The sequence below is a fragment of the Micromesistius poutassou genome (genome assembly GCF_964030765.1).
Source record: "Micromesistius poutassou genome assembly, chromosome: 3".
Lineage (NCBI taxonomy): Eukaryota > Metazoa > Chordata > Actinopteri > Gadiformes > Gadidae > Micromesistius > Micromesistius poutassou.
The window spans coordinates 19,130,873-19,153,956 of NC_140273.1; the positions used below are offsets into that span (position 1 = coordinate 19,130,873).

At 49.7% G+C, this 23,084-nt stretch overlaps 1 protein-coding gene across 1 annotated transcript in view; it reads left to right on the forward strand.

Moving 5' to 3' along the window:
* Positions 1-23,084, forward strand: part of LOC311341101 (uncharacterized protein) — a gene marked incomplete at both ends in the record, with an annotated part of 53,959 nt that overhangs the window by 6,990 nt on the left and 23,885 nt on the right. The window contains 7 exons of the mRNA XM_084466005.1: positions 5,081-5,592; positions 12,730-12,816; positions 13,252-13,320; positions 14,344-14,394; positions 14,446-14,805; positions 15,178-15,237; positions 15,559-15,609. Of these exons, the coding sequence (XP_084322131.1) occupies positions 5,081-5,592; positions 12,730-12,816; positions 13,252-13,320; positions 14,344-14,394; positions 14,446-14,805; positions 15,178-15,237; positions 15,559-15,609 (1,190 nt within the window). The remainder of the gene's footprint in view (positions 1-5,080; positions 5,593-12,729; positions 12,817-13,251; positions 13,321-14,343; positions 14,395-14,445; positions 14,806-15,177; positions 15,238-15,558; positions 15,610-23,084) is intronic.

Here is a 23,084-nt window from a genome sequence, read left to right on the forward strand (position 1 = left end):
GGACCCAACACAATAACTGCAGGACTCACAACAAAAACTGCTGCACCAACAACGACAACTGCTGAACCAACGACAACAACTGCTGGACCAACGAAAACAACTGCTACACCAGCGACAACAACTGATGCACCAACAACAACTGCTGTACCCACCACAACATCTGCAGGACCCACAACAATTGCTGCACCAACGACAACAACTGCTGCACCAACGACAACTGCTGGACCCACCATAACATTTGCAGTAACCACAACAACTGCAGGACCAACAACCACAACTGCTGCACCAATGACAAAAACTGATGCACCAAGGTCAACTGCTGCACCCACCACAACTATTGCAGGACCAACAACCACAACTGCTACACCAATGACAACAACTAATGCACCAACGACAACAACTGCTGAACCAACGACAACAACTGCTGGACCAACAAAAACAACTGCTGCACCAACGACAACAACTGATGCACCAAGGACAACAACTGCTGCACCAGAGTCAACAACTGCTGCAGCAACAACGACAACTGCTGAACCAACCACCACAACTGCTGCACCAACGACAACAACTGCTGCACCAACGACAACTGTTGCACCAACGACGACAACTGCTGAACCAACGACAAAAACTGCTGCACCAACAACGACAACTGCTGCACCAACAACAACAACTGCTGCACCAACAACGACAACTGCTGATCCAACAACAACTGCTGCAGCAACAACAGCAACTGCTGCACCAACGACAACAACTGCTGCACCAACAACGACAGTTGCCGCACCGACAATGACAATTGCTGTGCCAACGACAACATTTGCTGCACCAACGACAACAATTGCTGAACCAACGACGACAACTGCTGAACCAACGACAACAACTGCTGGACCAACGAAAACAACTACTACACCAGCGACAACAACTGCTGCACCAACGACAACTGCTGCACCCACCACAACATCTGCAGGACCCACAACAATTGCTGCACCAACGACAACAACTGCTGCACCGACGACAACTGCTGCACCCACAACAACTACTGCAGGACCAACAACCACACCTGCTGCACCAATGACAACAACTGCTACACAAACAACAACTGATGCACCAACAATGACAACTTCAGGACCAACAACAACAACTGCAGGACCCAACACAATAACTGCAGGACTCACAACAAAAACTGCTGCACCAACGACGACAACTGCTGAACCAACGACAACAACTGCTGCACCAACGACAACTGTTGCACCAACGACGACAACTGCTGAACCAACGACAACAACTGCTGGACTCACTACAACAACTGCTGGACCAACGAAAACAACTGCTGCACCAACGACAACAACTGCTGCACCAACGACAACAGCTGCTGCACCAACGACAACTGCTGTAGCCACCACAATTGCTGCACTAATGACAACAACTGCTACACGAACAACAACAGCTGCACCAAAAACGACAGCTTCAGGACCAACAACAACAATTGCTGGACCCACCACAATAACTGCAGGACCCACAACAACAACTGCTGCACTAACGACAACAACTGCTACACCAACGACAACAACTGCTGCACCAACGAAAACAACTGCTGCACCAACGACAACAATTGCTGCACCAACGACAACAATTGCTGAACCAACGACGACAACTGCTGAACCAACGACAACAACTGCTGGACCAACGAAAACAACTACTACACCAGCCACAACAACTGCTGCACCAACGACAACTGCTGCACCCACCACAACATCTGCAGGACCCACAACAATTGCTGCACCAACGACAACAACTGCTGCACCAACGACAACTGCTGCACCCACCACAACTACTGCAGGACCAACAACCACACCTGCTGCACCGATGACAACAACTGCTACACAAACAACAACTGATGCACCAACAATGACAACTTCAGGACCAACAACAACAACTGCTGGACCCAACACAATAACTGCAGGACTCACAACAAAAACTGCTGCACCAACAACGACAACTTCTGAACCAACGACAACAACTGCAGGACCAACGAAAACAACTACTACACCAGCGACAACAACTGCTGCACCAACAACAACTGCTGTACCCACCACAACATCTGCAGGACCCACAACAATTGCTGCACCAACGACAACAACTGCTGCACCAACGACAACTGCTGGACCCACCATAACATTTGCAGTAACCACAACAACTGCAGGACCAACAACCACAACTGCTGCACCAACGACAACAACTGCTGAACCAACGACAACAACTGCTGGACCAAGAAAAACAACTGCTGCACCAACGACAACAACTGATGCACCAAGGACAACAACTGCTGCACCAAAGTCAACAACTGCTGAACCAACGACAACAATTGCTGCACCAACGACAACAATTGCTGAACCAACGACGACAACTGCTGAACCAACGACAACAACTGCTGGACCAATGAAAACAACTACTACACCAGCGACAACAACTGCTGCAAAAACTACAACTGCTGCACCCACCACAACATCTGCAGGACCCACAACAATTGCTGCACCAACGACAACAACTGCTGCACCAACGACAACTGCTGCACCCACCACAACTACTGCAGGACCAACAACCACACCTGCTGCATCGATGACATCAACTGCTACACAAACAACAACTGATGCACCAACAATGACAACTTCAGGACCAACAACAACAACTGCTGGACCCAACACAATAACTGCAGGACTCACAACAAAAACTGCTGCACCAACAACGACAACTGCTGAACCAACGACAACAACTGCTGGACCAACGAAAACAACTGCTACACCAGCGACAACAACTGATGCACCAACAACAACTGCTGTACCCACCACAACATCTGCAGGACCCACAACAATTGCTGCACCAACGACAACAACTGCTGCACCAACGACAACTGCTGGACCCACCATAACATTTGCAGTAACCACAACAACTGCAGGACCAACAACCACAACTGCTGCACCAATGACAAAAACTGATGCACCAAGGTCAACTGCTGCACCCACCACAACTATTGCAGGACCAACAACCACAACTGCTACACCAATGACAACAACTAATGCACCAACGACAACAACTGCTGAACCAACGACAACAACTGCTGGACCAACAAAAACAACTGCTGCACCAACGACAACAACTGATGCACCAAGGACAACAACTGCTGCACCAGAGTCAACAACTGCTGCAGCAACAACGACAACTGCTGAACCAACCACCACAACTGCTGCACCAACGACAACAACTGCTGCACCAACGACAACTGTTGCACCAACGACGACAACTGCTGAACCAACGACAAAAACTGCTGCACCAACAACGACAACTGCTGCACCAACAACAACAACTGCTGCACCAACAACGACAACTGCTGATCCAACAACAACTGCTGCAGCAACAACAGCAACTGCTGCACCAACGACAACAACTGCTGCACCAACAACGACAGTTGCCGCACCGACAATGACAATTGCTGTGCCAACGACAACATTTGCTGCACCAACGACAACAATTGCTGAACCAACGACGACAACTGCTGAACCAACGACAACAACTGCTGGACCAACGAAAACAACTACTACACCAGCGACAACAACTGCTGCACCAACGACAACTGCTGCACCCACCACAACATCTGCAGGACCCACAACAATTGCTGCACCAACGACAACAACTGCTGCACCGACGACAACTGCTGCACCCACAACAACTACTGCAGGACCAACAACCACACCTGCTGCACCAATGACAACAACTGCTACACAAACAACAACTGATGCACCAACAATGACAACTTCAGGACCAACAACAACAACTGCAGGACCCAACACAATAACTGCAGGACTCACAACAAAAACTGCTGCACCAACGACGACAACTGCTGAACCAACGACAACAACTGCTGCACCAACGACAACTGTTGCACCAACGACGACAACTGCTGAACCAACGACAACAACTGCTGGACTCACTACAACAACTGCTGGACCAACGAAAACAACTGCTGCACCAACGACAACAACTGCTGCACCAACGACAACAGCTGCTGCACCAACGACAACTGCTGTAGCCACCACAATTGCTGCACTAATGACAACAACTGCTACACGAACAACAACAGCTGCACCAAAAACGACAGCTTCAGGACCAACAACAACAATTGCTGGACCCATCACAATAACTGCAGGACCCACAACAACAACTGCTGCACTAACGACAACAACTGCTACACCAACGACAACAACTGCTGCACCAACGAAAACAACTGTTGCACCAATGACAACAACTGCTGCAGCAACGACAACTGCAGGTCCAACCATCACAACTGCTGGATCCACCACAACATCTGCAGGGCCCACAACTACTGCTGCACCAACGACAACAACTGCTGTACCAACGACAACTGCTGGACCAACGAAAACAACTACTGCACCAACGACAACAACTGCTGCACCAACAACGACAGTTGCCGCACCGACAATGACAACTGCTGTACCAACGACAACAATTGCTGCACCAACGACAACAATTGCTGAACCAACGACGACAACTGCTGAACCAACGACAACAACTGCTGGACCAACGAAAACAACTACTACACCAGCGACAACAACTGCTGCACCAACGACAACTCCTGGACCCACCACAACATCTGCAGGACTCACAACAACTGCTGCACCAACGACAACAACCGCTGCACCAACGACAAATGCTGCACCCACCACAACATCTGCAGGACCCACAACAATTGCTGCGCCAATGACAACAACTGCTGCACCAACGACAACTGCTGCACCCACAACAACTACTGCAGGACCAACAACCACACCTGCAGGACCAACAACCACAACTGCTGCACCAATGACAACAACTGATGCACCAACGTCAACAACTGCTGAACCAACGACAACAACTGCTGGACCAACAAAAACAACTGCTGCACCAACGACAACAACTGATGCACCAAGGACAACAACTGCTGCACCAAAGTCAACAACTGCTGCAGCAACAACGACAACTGCAGAACCAACCACCACAACTCCTGGACCCACCACAACATCTGCAGGACCCACAACAACTGCTGCACCAACGACAACAACTGCTGCAGCAACGACAACTGTTGCACCAACGACGACAACTGCTGAACCAACGACAACAACTGCTGGACTCACTACAACAACTGCTGGACCAACGAAAACAACTGCTGCACCAACGAAAACAACTGCTGCACCAATGACAACAACTGCTGCAGCAACAACGACAACTGCAGGTCCAACCATCACAACTGCTGGATCCACCACAACATCTGCAGGGCCCACAACTACTGCTGCACCAACGACAACAACTGCTGTACCAACGACAACTGCTGGACCAACGAAAACAACTGCTGCACCAACGACAACAACTGCTGCACCAACAACGACAGTTGCCGCACCGACAATGACAACTGCTGTACCAACGACAACAATTGCTGCACCAACGACAACAATTGCTGAACCAACGACGACAACTGCTGAACCAACAACAACAACTGCTGGACCAACGAAAACAACTACTACACCAGCGACAACAACTGCTGCACCAAGGACAACTCCTGGACCCACCACAACATCTGCAGGACCCACAACAACTGCTGCACCAACGACAACAACCGCTGAACCAACGACAAATGCTGCACCCACCACAACATCTGCAGGACCCACAACAATTGCTGCACCAATGACAACAACTGCTGGACCAACGACAACTGCTGCACCCACAACAACTACTGCAGGACCAACAATCACACCTGCAGGACCAACAACCACAACTGCTGCACCAATGACCACAACTGATGCACCAACGTCAACAACTGCTGAACCAAAGACAACAACTGCTGGACCAACAAAAACAACTGCTGCACCAACGACAATAACTGATGCACCAAGGACAACAACTGCTGCACCAAAGTCAACAACTGTTGCAGCAACAACGACAACTGCAGAACCAACCACCACAACTCCTGGACCCACCACAACATCTGCAGGACCCACAACAACTGCTGCACCAACGACAACAACTGCTGCACCAACGACAACTGTTGCACCAACGACGACAACTGCTGAACCAACGACAACAACTGCTGGACTCACTACAACAACTGCTGGACCAACGAAAACAACTGCTGCACCAACGACAACAACTGCTGCAGCAACGACATCAACTGCCGAAGCAACAACGACAACTGCAGGACCAACAACCACAAATGCTGCACCAACGACGACAACTGGTCGACCAACGACAACAAATGCTGCACCAACGACAACAATTGCTACAGCAACAACAAAAACTGCAGAACCGACCACCACAACTCCTGGACCCACCACAACATCTGCAGGACCCACAACAACTGCTGAACCAATGACAACGATTGCTGCACCAACGAAAACAATTGCTGCACCAACGACAACAAATGCTGAACCAACAACAACAACTGCTGCACCAACGACAACAATTGCTGCAGCAACAACAACTTCCGGACCAACGACAACAACTGCTGCACCAACGACAACAACTGCTGGACTCACCACAACAACTGCTGGACCAACGAAAACAACTGCTGCACCAATGACAACAACTGCTGCACCAACGACAACAGCTGCTGTACCAACGACAACTGCTGTACCCACCACAATTGCTGCACTAATGACAACAACTGCTACACGAACAACAACAGCTGCACCAAAAACGACAGCTTCAGGACCAACAACCACAATTGCTGGACCCACCACAATAACTGCAGGACCCACAACAACAACTGCTGCACTAACGACAACAACTGCTACACCAACAACGACAACTGCAGATCCGACCACCACAATTCCTGGACCCAACACATCTGCAGGACCCACAACAACTGCTGCACCAACGACAACAAGTGCTGCACCAACGACAACTGCTGCACCAATGACGACAACTGCTGAACCAACGACAACAGCTGCTGCACCAATGACAACAACTGCTGCACCAACAACATCAAATGCCGAAGCAACAACGACAACTGCAGGACCAACAACCACAAATGCTGCACCAACGACAACAACTGCTAAACCAACAACAACTGCTAAACCAACAACAACAACTGCTGGACCAAAGAGAACAAATGCTGCAGCAAGAACAACTGCAGGGCGAACTACAACTGCTGCACCCACTACAACTACTGAAGGACCAACAACCACAAATGTTTTACCAACGACAACAAATGTTGCACCAACGACAACAATTGCTGCACCAACGACAAAAACTGCTGCAGCAACGACAAATGCAGGACCAACCACCACAACTGCTGGATCCACCACAATATCTGCAGGGCCCACAACAACTGCTTCACCAACGACAACAACTGCTGCACCAACAACAACAACTGCTGCACCAACAACGACAACTGCTGCACCAACAACAACTGCTGCAGGAACAACGGCAACTGCTGCACCAACGACAACAACTGCTGCACCAACAACGACAGTTGCCGCACCGACAATGACAATTGCTGTGCCAACGACAACATTTGCTGCATCAACGACAACAATTGCTGAACCAACGACGACAACTGCTGAACCAACGACAACAACTGCTGAACCAACGACAACAACTGCTGGACCAACGAAAACAATTACTACACCAGCGACAACAACTGCTGCACCAACGACAAATTCTGCACCCACCACAACATCTGCAGGACCCACAACAATTGCTGCACCAATGACAACAACTGCTGCACCAACGACAATTGCTGCACCCACAACAACTACTGCAGGACCAACAACCACACCTGCTGCACCAATGACAACAACTGCTACACAAACAACAACTGATGCACCAACAATGACAACTTCAGGACCAACAACAACAACTGCAGGACCCAACACAATAACTGCAGGACTCACAACAAAAACTGCTGCACCAATGACGACAACTGCTGAACCAACGACAACAACTGCTGGACCAACGAAAACAACTACTACACCAGCGACAACAACTGCTGCACCAACGACAACTGCTGCACCCACCACAACATCTGCAGGACCCACAACAATTGCTGCACCAACGACAACAACTGCTGCACCAACGACAACTGCTGGACCCACCATAACATTTGCAGTAACCACAACAACTGCAGGACCAACAACCACAACTGCTGCACCAACGACAACAACTGCTGAACCAACGACAACAAATGCTGGACCAACAAAAACAACTGCTGCACCAACGACAACTGCTGCACCCACCACAACTACTGCAGGACCAACAACCACACCTGCTGCACCAATGACAACAACTGCTACACAAACAACAACTGATGCACCAACAATGACAGCTTCAGGACCAACAACAACAACTGCTGGACCCAACACAATAACTGCAGGACTCACAACAAAAACTGCTGCACCAACGACAACAACTGCTGCACCAACAACAACTGCTGGACCCACCACAACATTTGCAGTAACCACAACAACTGCAGGACCAACAACCACAACTGCTGCACCAATGACAACAACTGATGCACCAAGGTCAACTGCTGCACCCACCACAACTATTGCAGGACCAACAACCACAACTTCTGCACCAATGACAACAACTGATGCACCAACAACAACAACTGCTGAACCAACGACAACAACTGCTGGACCAACAGAAACAACTGCTGGACCCACCACAACATCTGCAGCACCCACAACAACTGCTGCACCAATGACAACAACTGCTGCACCAACAACAACAACTGCTGCACCAACAACAACAATTGCTACATCAACAACAACTGATGCACCAACAACAACAACTGCTGCATCAACAACGATAACTTCAGGACCAACAACAACTGCTGGACCCACCACAACATCTGCAGCACCCACAACAAATGTTGCACCAATGACAACAACTGCTGCACCAACGACAACAAGTGCTGCACCAACAACAACAACTGCTGCACCAACGACGACAATAGTTGCAACAACAATGACAACTGCTGCACCAACAATCACAACTGCTGCACCAACGACAACTGCTGCCCCAACGACAACAATTGCTGCACCAACAACAACTGCTGCACCCACCACAACTACTCCTGGACCAACAACCACAATTGTTGCACCAATGACAACAATTGCTGCACCAACGACAACAACTGCTGGACCACCAACAACAACTGCTGCATCAAAAACAACAATTGCAGGACCAACAACAACAACTGCTGAACTAACGCCAACAACTGCTGCACCAACAACAACTGCTGCACCCACCACAACTACTGAAGGACCAACAACCACAACTGTTTTACCAACGACAACAAATGTTGCACCAACGACAACAATTGCTGCACCAACGACAAAAACTGCTGCAGCAACGACAAATGCAGGACCAACCACCACAAATGCTGAACCAACAACAACTGCTGCAGGAACAACGGCAACTGCTGCAACAACGACAACAACTGCTGCACCAACAACGACAGTTGCCGCACCGACAATGACAATTGCTGTGCCAACGACAACATTTGCTGCATCAACGACAACAATTGCTGAACCAGCGACAACAACTGCTGCACCAACGACAAATGCTGCAACCACCACAACATCTGCAGGACCCACAACAATTGCTGCACCAATGACAACAACTGCTGCACCAACGACAACTGCTGCACCCACAACAACTACTGCAGGACCAACAACCACACCTGCAGGACCAACAACCACAACTGCTGCACCAATGACAACAACTGATGCACCAACGACAACAACTGCTGAACCAACGACAACAACTGCTGGACCAACAAAAGCAACTGCTGCACCAACGACAACAACTGATGCACCAAGGACAACAACTGCTGCACCAAAGTCAACAACTGCTGCAGCAACAATGACAACTGCAGAACCAACCACCACAACTCCTGGACCCACCACAACATCTGCAGGACCCACAACAACTGCTGCACCAACGACAACAACTGCTGCACCAACGACAACTGTTGCATCAACGACGACAACTGCTGAACCAACGACAACAACTGCTGGACTCACTACAACAACTGCTGGACCAACGAAAACAACTGCTGCACCAACGACAACAACTGCTGCACCAACGACAACAGCTGCTGCACCAACGACAACTGCTGTAGCCACCACAATTGCTGCACTAATGACAAGAACTGCTACACGAACAACAACAGCTGCACCAAAATCGACAGCTTCAGGACCAACAACAACAATTGCTGGACCCACCACAATAACTGCAGGACCCACAACAACAACTGCTGCACTAACGACAACAACTGCTACACCAACGACAACAACTGCTGCACCAACGAAAAGAACTGCTGCACCAATGACAACAACTGCTGCAGCAACAACGACAACTGCAGGTCCAACCATCACAACTGCTGGATCCACCACAACATCTGCAGGGCCCACAACTACTGCTGCACCAACGACAACAACTGCTGTACCAACGACAACTGCTGGACCAACGAAAACAACTGCTGCACCAACGACAACAACTGCTGCACCAACAACGACAGTTGCCGCACCGACAATGACAACTGATGTACCAACGACAACAATTGCTGCACCAACGACAACAATTGCTGAACCAACGACGACAACTGCTGAACCAACGACAACAACTGCTGGACCAACGAAAACAACTACTACACCAGCGACAACAACTGCTGCACCAACGACAACTCCTGGACCCACCACAACATCTGCAGGACCCACAACAACTGCTGCACCAATGACAACAACTGCTGCACCAACGACAACTGTTGCACCAACGACGACAACTGCTGAACCAACGACAACAACTGCTGCACCAACGAAAACAACTGCTGCACCAACGACAACAACTGCTGCAGCAACAACGACAACTGCAGGTCCAACCATCACAACTGCTGGACCCACCACAACAAATGCAGGGCCCACAACTACGGCTGCACCAACGACAACAACTGCTGAACCAACGACAACTGCTGGACCAACAAAAACAACTGCTGACCCAACGACAACAACTGCTGCACCACCAACAACAACAACTGCTGCACCAACGACGACAACTGGTCGACCAACGATAACAAATGCTGCACCAATGACAACAATTGCTACAGCAACAACAACAACTGCAAAACCGACCACCACAACTCCTGGACCCACCACAACATCTGCAGGACCCACAACAACTGCTGCACCAATGACAACAACTGCTGCACCAACGACAACCGCTGCACCAATGACGACAACTGCTGAACCAAAGACAACAACTGCTGCACCAACGACAACTGCTGCACCAACAACAACAATTGCTGCACCAACGAAAACAATTGCTGCACCAACGACAACAAATGCTGAACCAACAACAACAACTGCTGAACCAACGACAACAACTGCTGCAGCAACAAAAACTTCCGGACCAACGACAACAACTGCTGCACCAATGACAACAACTGCTGGACTCACCACAACAACTGCTGGACCAACAAAAACAACTGCTGCACCAACGACAACAACTGCTGCACCAACAACAACAACTGCTGGACCAAAGAGAACAAATGCTGCAGCAAGAACAACTGCAGGACGAACTACAACTGCTGCACCCACTACAACTACTGAAGGACCAACAACCACAACTGTTTTATCAACGACAACAAATGTTGCACCAACGACAACAATTGCTGCACCAACGACAAAAACTGCTGCAGCAACGACAAATGCAGGAACAACCACCACAATTGCTGGATTCACCACAACATCTGCAGGGCCCACAATAACTGCTTCACCAACGACAACAACTGCTGCACCAACAACGACAACTGCTGCACCAACAACAACAACTGCTGCACCAACAACGACAACTGCTGCACCAACAACAACTGCTGCAGCAACAACGGCAACTGCTGCACCAACGACAACAACTGCTGCACCAACAACGACAGTTGCCGCACCGACAATGACAATTGCTGTGCCAACGACAACATTTGCTGCACCAACGACAACAATTGCTGAAACAACGACGACAACTGCTGAACCAACGACAACAACTGCTGGACCAACGAAAACAACTACTACACCAGCGACAACAACTGCTGCACCAACGACAACTGCTGCACCCACCACAACATCTGCAGGACCCACAACAATTGCTGCACCAACGACAACAACTGCTGCAACAACGACAACTGCTGCACCCACAACAACTACTGCAGGACCAACAACCACACCTGCTGCACCAATGACAACAACTGCTACACAAACAACAACTGATGCACCAACAATGACAACTTCAGGACCAACAACAACAACTGCAGGACCCAACACAATAACTGCAGGACTCACAACAAAAACTGCTCCACCAACGACGACAACTGCTGAACCAACGACAACAACTGCTGGACCAACGAAAACAACTACTACACCAGCGACAACAACTGCTGCACCAACGACAACTGCTGCACCCACCACAACATCTGCAGGACCCACAACAATTGCTGCACCAACGACAACTGCTGGACCCACCATAACATTTGCAGTAACCACAACAACTGCAGGACCAACAACCACAACTGCTGCACCAACGACAACAACTGCTGAACCAACGACAACAACTGCTGGACCAACAAAAACAACTGCTGCACCAACGACAACAACTGATGCACCGAGGACAACAACTGCTGCACGAAAGTCAAAAACTGCTGCAGCAACAACGACAACTGCAGAACCAACCACCACAACTCCTGGACCAACCACAACATCTGCAGTACCCACAACAACTGCTGCACCAACGACAACTGTTGCACCAACGACGACAACTGCTGAACCAACGACAAAAACTGCTGCAGCAACGACAAATGCAGGACCAACCACCACAACTGCTGGATCCACCACAACATCTGCAGGGACCACAATAACTGCTTCACCAACGACAACAACTGCTGCACCAACAACGACAACTGCTGCACCAACAACAACAACTGCTGCACCAACAACGACAACTGCTGCTCCAACAACAACTGCTGCAGCAACAACAGCAACTGCTGCACCAACGACAACAACTGCTGCACCAACAACGACAGTTGCCGCACCGACAATGACAATTGCTGTGCCAACGACAACATTTGCTGCACCAACGACAACAATTGCTGAACCAACGACGACAACTGCTGAACCAACGACAACAACTGCTGGACCAACGAAAACAACTACTACACCAGCGACAACAACTGCTGCACCAACGACAACTGCTGAACCCACCACAACATCTGCAGGACCCACAACAATTGCTGCACCAACGACAACAACTGCTGCACCGACGACAACTGCTGCACCCACAACAACTACTGCAGGACCAACAACCACACCTGCTGCACCAATGACAACAACTGCTACACAAACAACAACTGATGCACCAACAATGACAACTTCAGGACCAACAACAACAACTGCAGGACCCAACACAATAACTGCAGGACTCACAACAAAAACTGCTGCACCAATGACGACAACTGCTGAACCAACGACAACAACTGCTGCACCAACGACAACTGTTGCACCAACGACGACAACTGCTGAACCAACGACAACAACTGCTGGACTCACTACAACAACTGCTGGACCAACGAAAACAACTGCTGCACCAACGACAACAACTGCTGCACCAACGACAACAGCTGCTGCACCAACGACAACTGCTGTAGCCACCACAATTGCTGCACTAATGACAACAACTGCTACACGAACAACAACAGCTGCACCAAAAACGACAGCTTCAGGACCAACAACAACAATTGCTGGACCCACCACAATAACTGCAGGACCCACAACAACAACTGCTGCACTAACGACAACAACTGCTACACCAACGACAACAACTGCTGCACCAACGAAAACAACTGCTGCACCAATGACAACAACTGCTGCAGCAACAACGACAACTGCAGGTCCAACCATCACAACTGCTGGATCCACCACAACATCTGCAGGGCCCACAACTACTGCTGCACCAACGACAACAACTGCTGTACCAACGACAACTGCTGGACCAACGAAAACAACTACTGCACCAACGACAACAACTGCTGCACCAACAACGACAGTTGCCGCACCGACAATGACAACTGCTGTACCAACGACAACAATTGCTGCACCAACGACAACAATTGCTGAACCAACGACGACAACTGCTGAACCAACGACAACAACTGCTGGACCAACGAAAACAACTACTACACCAGCGACAACAACTGCTGCACCAACGACAACTCCTGGACCCACCACAACATCTGCAGGACTCACAACAACTGCTGCACCAACGACAACAACCGCTGCACCAACGACAAATGCTGCACCCACCACAACATCTGCAGGACCCACAACAATTGCTGCGCCAATGACAACAACTGCTGCACCAACGACAACTGCTGCACCCACAACAACTACTGCAGGACCAACAACCACACCTGCAGGACCAACAACCACAACTGCTGCACCAATGACAACAACTGATGCACCAACGTCAACAACTGCTGAACCAACGACAACAACTGCTGGACCAACAAAAACAACTGCTCCACCAACGACAACAACTGATGCACCAAGGACAACAACTGCTGCACCAAAGTCAACAACTGCTGCAGCAACAACGACAACTGCAGAACCAACCACCACAACTCCTGGACCCACCACAACATCTGCAGGACCCACAACAACTGCTGCACCAACGACAACAACTGCTGCAGCAACGACAACTGTTGCACCAACGACGACAACTGCTGAACTCACTACAACAACTGCTGGACCAACGAAAACAACTGCTGCACCAACGAAAACAACTGCTGCACCAATGACAACAACTGCTGCAGCAACAACGACAACTGCAGGTCCAACCATCACAACTGCTGGATCCACCACAACATCTGCAGGGCCCACAACTACTGCTGAACCAACGACGACAACTGCTGAACCAACGACAACAACTGCTGGACCAACGAAAACAACTACTACACCAGCGACAACAACTGCTGCACCAACGACAACTGCTGCACCCACCACAACATCTGCAGGACCCACAACAATTGCTGCACCAACGACAACTGCTGGACCCACCATAACATTTGCAGTAACCACAACAACTGCAGGACCAACAACCACAACTGCTGCACCAACGACAACAACTGCTGAACCAACGACAACAACTGCTGGACCAACAAAAACAACTGCTGCACCAACGACAACAACTGATGCACCGAGGACAACAACTGCTGCACGAAAGTCAAAAACTGCTGCAGCAACAACGACAACTGCAGAACCAACCACCACAACTCCTGGACCAACCACAACATCTGCAGTACCCACAACAACTGCTGCACCAACGACAACTGTTGCACCAACGACGACAACTGCTGAACCAACGACAAAAACTGCTGCAGCAACGACAAATGCAGGACCAACCACCACAACTGCTGGATCCACCACAACATCTGCAGGGACCACAATAACTGCTTCACCAACGACAACAACTGCTGCACCAACAACGACAACTGCTGCACCAACAACAACAACTGCTGCACCAACAACGACAACTGCTGCTCCAACAACAACTGCTGCAGCAACAACAGCAACTGCTGCACCAACGACAACAACTGCTGCACCAACAACGACAGTTGCCGCACCGACAATGACAATTGCTGTGCCAACGACAACATTTGCTGCACCAACGACAACAATTGCTGAACCAACGACGACAACTGCTGAACCAACGACAACAACTGCTGGACCAACGAAAACAACTACTACACCAGCGACAACAACTGCTGCACCAACGACAACTGCTGCACCCACCACAACATCTGCAGGACCCACAACAATTGCTGCACCAACGACAACAACTGCTGCACCGACGACAACTGCTGCACCCACAACAACTACTGCAGGACCAACAACCACACCTGCTGCACCAATGACAACAACTGCTACACAAACAACAACTGATGCACCAACAATGACAACTTCAGGACCAACAACAACAACTGCAGGACCCAACACAATAACTGCAGGACTCACAACAAAAACTGCTGCACCAATGACGACAACTGCTGAACCAACGACAACAACTGCTGCACCAACGACAACTGTTGCACCAACGACGACAACTGCTGAACCAACGACAACAACTGCTGGACTCACTACAACAACTGCTGGACCAACGAAAACAACTGCTGCACCAACGACAACAACTGCTGCACCAACGACAACAGCTGCTGCACCAACGACAACTGCTGTAGCCACCACAATTGCTGCACTAATGACAACAACTGCTACACGAACAACAACAGCTGCACCAAAAACGACAGCTTCAGGACCAACAACAACAATTGCTGGACCCACCACAATAACTGCAGGACCCACAACAACAACTGCTGCACTAACGACAACAACTGCTACACCAACGACAACAACTGCTGCACCAACGAAAACAACTGCTGCACCAATGACAACAACTGCTGCAGCAACAACGACAACTGCAGGTCCAACCATCACAACTGCTGGATCCACCACAACATCTGCAGGGCCCACAACTACTGCTGCACCAACGACAACAACTGCTGTACCAACGACAACTGCTGGACCAACGAAAACAACTACTGCACCAACGACAACAACTGCTGCACCAACAACGACAGTTGCCGCACCGACAATGACAACTGCTGTACCAACGACAACAATTGCTGCACCAACGACAACAATTGCTGAACCAACGACGACAACTGCTGAACCAACGACAAGAACTGCTGGACCAACGAAAACAACTACTACACCAGCGACAACAACTGCTGCACCAACGACAACTCCTGGACCCACCACAACATCTGCAGGACTCACAACAACTGCTGCACCAACGACAACAACCGCTGCACCAACGACAAATGCTGCACCCACCACAACATCTGCAGGACCCACAACAATTGCTGCGCCAATGACAACAACTGCTGCACCAACGACAACTGCTGCACCCACAACAACTACTGCAGGACCAACAACCACACCTGCAGGACCAACAACCACAACTGCTGCACCAATGACAACAACTGATGCACCAACGTCAACAACTGCTGAACCAACGACAACAACTGCTGGACCAACAAAAACAACTGCTCCACCAACGACAACAACTGATGCACCAAGGACAACAACTGCTGCACCAAAGTCAACAACTGCTGCAGCAACAACGACAACTGCAGAACCAACCACCACAACTCCTGGACCCACCACAACATCTGCAGGACCCACAACAACTGCTGCACCAACGACAACAACTGCTGCAGCAACGACAACTGTTGCACCAACGACGACAACTGCTGAACTCACTACAACAACTGCTGGACCAACGAAAACAACTGCTGCACCAACGAAAACAACTGCTGCACCAATGACAACAACTGCTGCAGCAACAACGACAACTGCAGGTCCAACCATCACAACTGCTGGATCCACCACAACATCTGCAGGGCCCACAACTACTGCTGCACCAACGACAACAACTGCTGTACCAACGACAACTGCTGGACCAACGAAAACAACTGCTGCACCAACGACAACAACTGCTGCACCAACAACAACAGTTGCCGCACCGACAATGACAACTGCTGTACCAACGACAACAATTGCTGCACCAACGACAACAATTGCTGAACCAACGACGACAACTGCTGAACCAACGACAACAACTGCTGGACCAACGAAAACAACTACTACACCAGCGACAACAACTGCTGCACCAACGACAACTCCTGGACCCACCACAACATCTGCAGGACCCACAACAACTGCTGCACCAACGACAACAACCGCTGAACCAACGACAAATGCTGCACCCACCACAACATCTGCAGGACCCACAACAATTGCTGCACCAATGACAACAACTGCTGGACCAACGACAACTGCTGCACCCACAACAACTACTGCAGGACCAACAACCACACCTGCAGGACCAACAACCACAACTGCTGCACCAATGACAACAACTGATGCACCAACGTCAACAACTGCTGAACCAAAGACAACAACTGCTGGACCAACAAAAACAACTGCTGCACCAACGACAATAACTGATGCACCAAGGACAACAACTGCTGCACAAAAGTCAACAACTGCTGCAGCAACAACGACAACTGCAGAACCAACCACCACAACTCCTGGACCCACCACAACATCTGCAGGACCCACAACAACTGCTGCACCAACGACAACTGTTGCACCAACGACGACAACTGCTGAACCAACGACAACAACTGCTGGACTCACTACAACAACTGCTGGACCAACGAAAACAACTGCTGCACCAACGACAACAACTGCTGCAGCAACGACATCAACTGCCGAAGCAACAACGACAACTGCACGACCAACAACCACAAATGCTGCACCAACGACGACAACTGGTCGACCAACGACAACAAATGCTGCACCAACGACAACAATTGCTACAGCAACAACAACAACTGCAGAACCGACCACCACAACTCCTGGACCCACCACAACATCTGCAGGACCCACAACAACTGCTGAACCAATGACAACGATTGCTGCACCAACGAAAACAATTGCTGCACCAACGACAACAAATGCTGAACCAACAACAACAACTGCTGCACCAACGACAACAATTGCTGCAGCAACAACAACTTCCGGACCAACGACAACAACTGCTGCACCAACGACAACAACTGCTGGACTCACCACAACAACTGCTGGACCAACGAAAACAACTGCTGCACCAATGACAACAACTGCTGCACCAACGACAACAGCTGCTGTACCAACGACAACTGCTGTACCCACCACAATTGCTGCACTAATGACAACAACTGCTACACGAACAACAACAGCTGCACCAAAAACGACAGCTTCAGGACCAACAACCACAATTGCTGGACCCACCACAATAACTGCAGGACCCACAACAACAACTGCTGCACTAACGACAACAACTGCTACACCAACAATGACAACTGCTCGACCAACTATAACAAATGTTGCACCAACTACAACAACTGCTGCAGCAACAACGACAACTGCAGATCCGACCACCACAATTCCTGGACCCACCACATCTGCAGGACCCACAACAACTGCTGCACCAACGACAACAAGTGCTGCACCAACGACAACTGCTGCACCAATGACGACAACTGCTGAACCAACGACAACAGCTGCTGCACCAATGACAACAACTGCTGCACCAACAACATCAAATGCCGAAGCAACAACGACAACTGCAGGACCAACAACCACAAATGCTGCACCAACGACAACAACTTCTAAACCAACAACAACTGCTAAACCAACAACAACAACTGCTGGACCAAAGAGAACAAATGCTGCAGCAAGAACAACTGCAGGACGAACTACAACTGCTGCACCCACTACAACTACTGAAGGACCAACAACCACAACTGTTTTACCAACGACAACAAATGTTGCACCAACGACAACAATTGCTGCACCAACGACAAAAACTGCTGCAGCAACGACAAATGCAGGACCAACCACCACAACTGCTGGATCCACCACAATATCTGCAGGGCCCACAACAACTGCTGCAGCAACAACGACAACTGCAGATCCGACCACCACAACTCCTGGACCCACCACATCTGCAGGACCCACAACAACTGCTGCACCAACGACAACAAGTGCTGCACCAACGACAACTGCTGCACCAATGACGACAACTGCTGAACCAACGACAACAGCTGCTGAACCAATGACAACAACTGCTGCACCAACGACAACAACTGCTAAACCAACAGCAACTGCTAAACCAACAACAACAACTGCTGGACCAAAGAGAACAAATGCGGCAGCAAGAACAACTGCAGGACGAAGTACAACTGCTGCACCCACTACAACTACTGAAGGACCAACAACCACAACTGTTTTACCAACGACAACAAATGTTGCACCAACGACAACAATTGCTGCACCAACGACAAAAACTGCTGCAGCAACGACAAATGCAGGACCAACCACCACAACTGCTGGATCCACCACAATATCTGCAGGGCCCACAACAACTGCTTCACCAACGACAACAACTGCTGCACCAACAACAACAACTGCTGCACCAACAACGACAACTGCTGCACCAACAACAACTGTTGCAGGAACAACGGCAACTGCTGCACCAACGACAACAACTGCTGCACCAACAACGACAGTTGCCGCACCGACAATGACAATTGCTGTGCCAACGACAACATTTGCTGCATCAATGACAACAATTGCTGAACCAAAGACGACAACTGCGGAACCAACGACAACAACTGCTGGACCAAAGAGAACAAATGCTGCAGCAAGAACAACTGCAGGACGAACTGCAACTGCTGCACCTACTACAACTACTGAAGGACCAACAACCACAACTGTTTTACCAACGACAACAAATGTTGCACCAACGACAACAATTGCTGCACCAACGACAAAAACTGCTGCAGCAACGACAAATGCAGGACCAACCACCACAACTGCTGGATCCACCACAATATCTGCAGGGCCCACAACAACTGCTTCACCAACGACAACAACTGCTGCACCAACAACAACAACTGCTGCACCAACAACGACAACTGCTGCACCAACAACAACTGCTGCAGGAACAACGGCAACTGCTGCACCAACGACAACAACTGCTGCACCAACAACGACAGTTGCCGCACCGACAATGACAATTGCTGTGCCAACGACAACATTTGCTGCATCAACGACAACAATTGCTGAACCAACGACGACAACTGCTGAACCAACGACAACAACTGCTGAACCAACGACAAGAACTGCTGGACCAACGAAAACAATTACTACACCAGCGACAACAACTGCTGCACCAACGACAAGTGCTGCACCCACCACAACATCTGCAGGACCCACAACAATTGCTGCACCAATGACAACAACTGCTGCACCAACGACAACTGCTGCACCCACAACAACTACTGCAGGACCAACAACCACACCTGCTGCACCAATGACAACAACTGCTACACAAACAACAACTGATGCACCAACAATGACAACTTCAGGACCAACAACAACAACTGCAGGACCCAACACAATAACTGCAGGACTCACAACAAAAACTGCTGCACCAACGACGACAACTGCTGAACCAACGACAACAACTGCTGGACCAACGAAAACAACTACTACACCAGCGACAACAACTGCTGCACCAACGACAACTGCTGCACCCACCACAACATCTGCAGGACCCACAACAATTGCTGCACCAACGACAACAACTGCTGCACCAACGACAACTGCTGGACCCACCATAACATTTGCAGTAACCACAACAACTGCAGGACCAACAACCACAACTGCTGCACCAACGACAACAACTGCTGAACCAACGACAACAAATGCTGGACCAACAAAAACAACTGCTGCACCAACGACAACTGCTGCACCCACCACAACTACTGCAGGACCAACAACCACACCTGCTGCACCAATGACAACAACTGCTACACAAACAACAACTGATGCACCAACAATGACAACTTCAGGACCAACAACAACAACTGCTGGACCCAACACAATAACTGCAGGACTCACAACAAAAACTGCTGCACCAACGACAACAACTGCTGCACCAACAACAACTGCTGGACCCACCACAACATTTGCAGTAACCACAACAACTGCAGGACCAACAACCACAACTGCTGCACCAATGACAACAACTGATGCACCAAGGTCAACTGTTGCACCCACCACAACTATTGCAGGACCAACAACCACAACTTCTGCACCAATGACAACAACTGATGCACCAACAACAACAACTGCTGAACCAACGACAACAACTGCTGGACCAACAAAAACAACTGCTGCACCAACAACGATAACTTCAGGACCAACAACAACTGCTGGACCCACCACAACATCTGCAGCACCCACAACAACTGCTGCACCAATGACAACAACTGCTGCACCAACAACAACAACTGCTGCACCAACAACAACAATTGCTACATCAACAACAACTGATGCACCAACAACAACAACTGCTGCACCAACAACGATAACTTCAGGACCAACAACAACTGCTGGACCCACCACAACATCTGCAGCACCCACAACAACTGTTGCACCAATGACAACAACTGCTGCACCAACGACAACAAGTGCTGCACCAACAACAACAACTGCTGCACCAACGACGACAATAGTTGCAACAACAATGACAACTGCGGCACCAACAATCACAACTGCTGCACCAACGACAACTGCTGCCCCAACGACAACAATTGCTGCACCAACAACAACTGCTGCACCCACCACAACTACTCCTGGACCAACAACCACAATTGTTGCACCAATGACAACAATTGCTGCACCAACGACAACAACTGCTGGACCACCAACAACAACTGCTGCATCAAAAACAACAATTGCAGGACCAACAACAACAACTGCTGAAATAACGCCAACAACTGCTGCACCAACAACAACATTTGCTGCAGCAACAACAACAATTGCAGGACCAACAACAACAACTGTAGGACCCACAGCCACAACAGAAGGACAGACAACTGCAGGACCAATAACAACAAATGCAATACACACAACTACTACAGCAATATCCACAACTGCTACAGTAGGATTCACTACAACTGCAGTACAAAGAACAACTGCAGGCCCAACAACTACAACAGCAAAACCATCAAGAACAGCTGCAGAACCAACAACAACTACTGGACTATTAACTACTACCGTGGGATCCACAACATCAACGACTGCTGCACCGACGACAACAACTGCTACACCAACGACAACAACTGCTTTACCAACGACGACAACTGCTCGACCAACGACAACAGCTGCACCAACGACAACGATTGCTGAAGCAACAACGACAAATGCTGAACCAACCACCACAACTGCTGGACCCACCACAACATTTGCAGTACCCACAACAACTGCTGCACCAACGACAACAACTGCTGCACCATCAACAACTGCTGCACCCACCAC